The sequence below is a fragment of the Coregonus lavaretus genome (genome assembly GCF_964263955.1).
Source record: "Coregonus lavaretus genome assembly, chromosome: 4".
Lineage (NCBI taxonomy): Eukaryota > Metazoa > Chordata > Actinopteri > Salmoniformes > Salmonidae > Coregonus > Coregonus lavaretus.
The window spans coordinates 8703419-8708138 of NC_139991.1; the positions used below are offsets into that span (position 1 = coordinate 8703419).

The 4720-nt window shown below is 43.9% G+C and overlaps 1 protein-coding gene across 1 annotated transcript in view; it reads left to right on the forward strand.

Moving 5' to 3' along the window:
* LOC311128563 (purine nucleoside phosphorylase-like) overlaps positions 1–4074 on the forward strand; it is a gene marked incomplete at both ends in the record, with an annotated part of 12326 nt that extends 8252 nt beyond the window's left edge. Inside the window, 3 exons of the mRNA XM_084160750.1 lie at positions 234–409; positions 2455–2645; positions 3878–4074. Coding sequence (XP_084016876.1) covers positions 234–409; positions 2455–2645; positions 3878–4074 — 564 coding nt within the window. The remainder of the gene's footprint in view (positions 1–233; positions 410–2454; positions 2646–3877) is intronic.
* Between the last annotated feature and the right edge of the window lie 646 nt (positions 4075–4720).

The window sequence follows — 4720 nt, forward strand, 5'->3', positions numbered from 1 at the left end:
TGGATTCTGCTGTGTCATTGTCCAACATGAAGCTCCTAGACTACTCTGACCACAGGGCTGGCAGATGACATTATAGTTGAGACAGCAGTGGGCTGCGGAGTCCTAAGTAAAGACAGCTGATTAATGTGATGATGCTCTCTGTCACTCTAAGACACTGTAATGGTTTAGGCCCACTCTGACTGCTGAGGTTGTGTGTGTTTATATATACTGTATATTCCGTGTGTGTTGTGCAGGTGACGTACCCGGTGCGTGTGTTTACTCTGCTGGGGGTGGAGACGTTGATAGTGACCAACGCTGCAGGAGGACTGAACCCTAAGTTCAATGTTGGTGACATCATGTTGATCGGAGACCACATCAATATGCCTGGCCTGGCTGGCATCAACCCTCTGAGGGGACACAACGATGACAGGTGAGACACCTAAACTATGTGACAGCCAAACAGGTGCCTCTGATCATCAGTGAGCCTCCCAAACACTGAGGCCAAATGACCATAAATGACACCCTATTCTATGGGGTTCTGTCCTATGCACTTTGTACTGTATTGGGAATAGAGTGTCATTGGAGATTTGTCATGTTTGAATCTGAACTAGAAATTCAATTGCCTCTAAGCAGTCATCGCTAAGCCACTGATAATGAGATGTTGGTAACCTAAGTGGAGTTATTACGGTAATGAGTCATTTAGCTGTGATGAGCTCTTATTACAATCATTAGATGCTTTGATTGTTGAAGGTACAGTTGAAGTCGGAAGTTTACATACACCTTAGCTAAATACATTTAAACTCAGTTTTTCACAATTCCTGACATCTAATCCTAGTAAAAATTCCCTGTCTTAGTTAGGATCACCACTTTATTTTAAGAATGTGAAATGTCTGAATAATAGTAGAGAGAATGATTTATTTCAGCTTTTATTTCTTGAATCACATTCCCAGTGGGTCAGAAGTTTACAAACACTCAATTAGAATTTGTTAGCATTGCCTTTAAATTGTTTAACTTGGGTCAAACCTTTCAGGTAGCCTTCCACAAGCTTCCCACAATAAGTTGGGTGAATTTTGGCCCATTCCTCCTGACAGAGTTGGTGTAACTGAGTCAGGTTTGTAGGCCTCCTTGCTCGCACATGCTTTTTCAGTTCTGCCCACACATTTTCTATAGGATTGAGTTCAGGGCTTTGTGATGGCCATTCCAATACCTTGACTTTGTTGTCCTTAAGCCATTTTGCCACAACTTTGTAAGTATGCTTGGGGTCATTGTCCATTTGGAAGACCCATTTGCGACCAAGCTTTAACTTCCTGACTGATGTCTTGAGATGTTGCTTCAATATATCCACATAATTTTCCTTCCTCATGATGCCATCTATTTTGTGAAGTGCACCAGTCCCTCCTGCAGCAAAGCACCCCCACAGCATGATGCTGCCACCCCGTGCTTCACAGTTGGGATGGTGTTCTTCGACTTGCAAGTCCCCCTTTTTCCTCAAAACATTAAGATGGTCATTATGGCCAAACAGTTCTATTTTTGTTACATCAGACCAGATGACATTTCTCCAAAATGTACGATCTTTGTTCCCATGTGCAGTTGCAAACCGTAGTCTGGCTTTTTTATTGCGGTTTTGGAGCAGTGGCTTCTTCCTTGCTGAGCGGCCTTTCAGGTTATGTCAATATAGGACTCATTTTACTGTGGATATAGATACTTTTGTACCTGTTTCCTCCAGCATCTTCACAAGGTCCTTTGCTGTTGTTCTGGGATTGATTTGCACTTTTCGCACCAAAGTACGTTAATCTCTAGGAAACAGAACGCGTCTCCTTCCTGAGCGGAATGACAGCTGCGTGGTCCCATAGTGTTTATACTTGCGTACTATTGTTTGTACAGATGAACGTGGTACTTTCAGGCGTTTGGAAATTGCTCCCAAGGATGAACCAGACTTGTGGAGGTCTACACATTTTTTTCTGAGGTCTTGGCTGATTTCTTTTGATTTTCCCATGATATCAAGCAAAGAGGCACTGAGTTTGACTGTAGGCCTTGAAATACATCCACAGGTACACCTCCAATTGACTCAAATGATGTCAATTAGCCTATCAGAAGCTTCTAAAGCCATGACATCATTTCTGGAATTTTCCAAACTGTTTAAAGGCACAGTCAACTTAGTGTATGTAAACCTCTGACCCACTGGAATTGTGATACAGTGAATTATAAGTGAAATAATCTGTCTGTAAACAATTGTTGAAAAAATTACTTGTGTCATGCACAAAGTAGATGTCCTAACTGACTTGCCAAAACTATAGTTTGTTAAAAAGAAATTTGTGGAGTGGTTGAAAAACTAGTTTTAATGACTCCAACCTAAGTGTATGTAAACTTCCGACTAAAAAAGTACACTTTGGCATGTGAGGTTTTGGGGTGTATGTTTGAGAGGGTTCAGTGTGTGTGTTAACTCTACTGTTCTGTGTGTGTGCGTGTGTGTAGGTTTGGTGTGCGGTTCCCCTGCATGTCGGATGCGTATGATGCAGACCTGGGCCGTTTGGCTCGAGAGGTAGCGGAGGAGCAGGGCTGTTCCTCTTTCCTCCAACAGGGGGTGTACTGCAATGTGGGCGGCCCCGCCTTCGAGACAGTGGCAGAGAGCAAGATACTGCTGAGTCTGGGGGCAGACGCTGTGGGTGAGTACAAGACACTGATTTATGGTCAGGTTTCAGATCTGTGCCAAAGGGCAACTTGTCCCTTGAGGGAGCACATCAGGCCTTGGATGTGTATACTGTCTTCTGACTGAGGAAATGGAGAAGGCTCTCCCCAAGAACACTCTATCTGAAAGAGAGCGACCTGGCTCTACGTATTTTAATGGTTTGTGACTCACTAACCGCCCCCCGGTTAGAGGGGAATAAAGCATCCCAAGAATTAACACACACAAACTTTATTTAAACACACTGAGGAAGATACATATGGGGATGCACATGGGAATGTACATTGGGATGAAATGTGGGAGAGGTAGCGGAATGGTAGTGGATTTTGGGCACGCACACCATCCCACAAGTTCAGAGATATTATTGAGTCCAATTGTTGATGGGCAGAGACAGAGATGTCTGTCACTTTTGAGGGAGACTTTTACGTCATTTTACGTCATTCAGACTCACAGTATTGTGTGACCTGTATAGTCAAGAGGATGGGCAGATGTCCGGCCCCCTACTAACCTCCCTAGCAACCTATCAGGGCACATCTCACACGTCAGGGAGAGTTTGAGAGGCAGGTTTATGGTGCCCCCTATACTCTCAGGCTCCGGTCGTGGGGGATGGGGAGTGGATTGTGCAGCTCTGGGTTGTGAGGTGCTAATACCAGTCACTGACAGGGAATTTGTAATACTATCTAACCAATGACACCATCAATAAAACACAGACGCACACATACACACACACACGGGGAGAGGTGCATGCAGCTAGAAACAAAATTAGGAACAAACAAGCAGATGTTAATAACAGAAAACCTCAGGTGCTCCTCTCTCTCAAACACACAACATCAGGTGCCATCCCACTGGGCACACACTGGTTGAATCAAGGTTGTTTTCCAACGTGGAATAGATGTTGAATTGACGTCTGTGCCCAGTGGGATATCTATGCCAATGGGGTCAGCTTCAGGGGTCACAGTTCAATTGATCTGAACCCTGAGTGGTGTCCGTTAGAGGGTAACAGGTTGACAGGGAGGAAGCTGTACATTTGATCCTTTGACATTACTCATTTTCTAGGTCTACCCCTCCCCCTATCTTTCCTTTCCCCTCTTTATCCCCTGTTGTCACACACCCACACCCTCCTGTATCACTTTCTCTCCCTCCCTCTGCCTCCCTCTGACCTCTCCCTTTTATCTCTGTCTTGCTCCCTGTCTCTCGCTCCCTCTCACTCAGGTATGAGTACAGTGCCAGAAGTGATAGTGGCTCGTCACAGTGGTCTGCGTGTGTTCGGCCTGTCTCTCATCACCAACCGCGTGGTGTCAGAGTATGGCAGCCAGGACCGCGTCAACCATGAGGAGGTGCTGGAAATCACCCAGCGACGCACACAGGACCTGCAGAAACTCATCATCAACCTCCTGGCCCGAATATAGAGACACACACTATCTGATAGTGATGTTCAATAAAAACTAAGGGCAGCTTGAATCAGAGGTACGAGTGTATCTGATTCCACACACTGTATTGGAATCAGTATTTGTGAGTTTAGATGTTTACAGCACTACTTTACACACATCACTCTATGTGAGAAACTCAGGGTTTACTTCTCCAGAGAGGCATGTTGGTATGTGCAGATGTGACTGAGTTATTCATATGTGCCTGCGAGAGAGAGGACTAGGAAATCTCAACTCCACCTTGTTGTTGTCCACAACTGATTATTCTTTCTTAAGTAACATCTTATTTTCTTGAAAAAGCTAACACTGATATTCCATTCAGTCCAAAGTCATTTTTGTAACTATCTTTGTAAAAATAAATGAATATATTCTAATATCTGTTATAGTGCTGACAGTATGGACAGTTTTAATCTATTGATTTTTTTTTTTTAATAAAAGTTTGTATTATTCTAGGAACAAACAGTGTCTCTTTCTGCTTACTTGCTGTTGTTGGCTTGCTTATAGCCCTGCATCTCTTCTGAAACACTCTTGTGAAATAAAAGGCACCATTCCGATCATGCGTGTCTGCCTCTATGTTCAACTGCCTTTACATTCATCAATCTATTCATCAAATGCTTTGGCAAGTTAA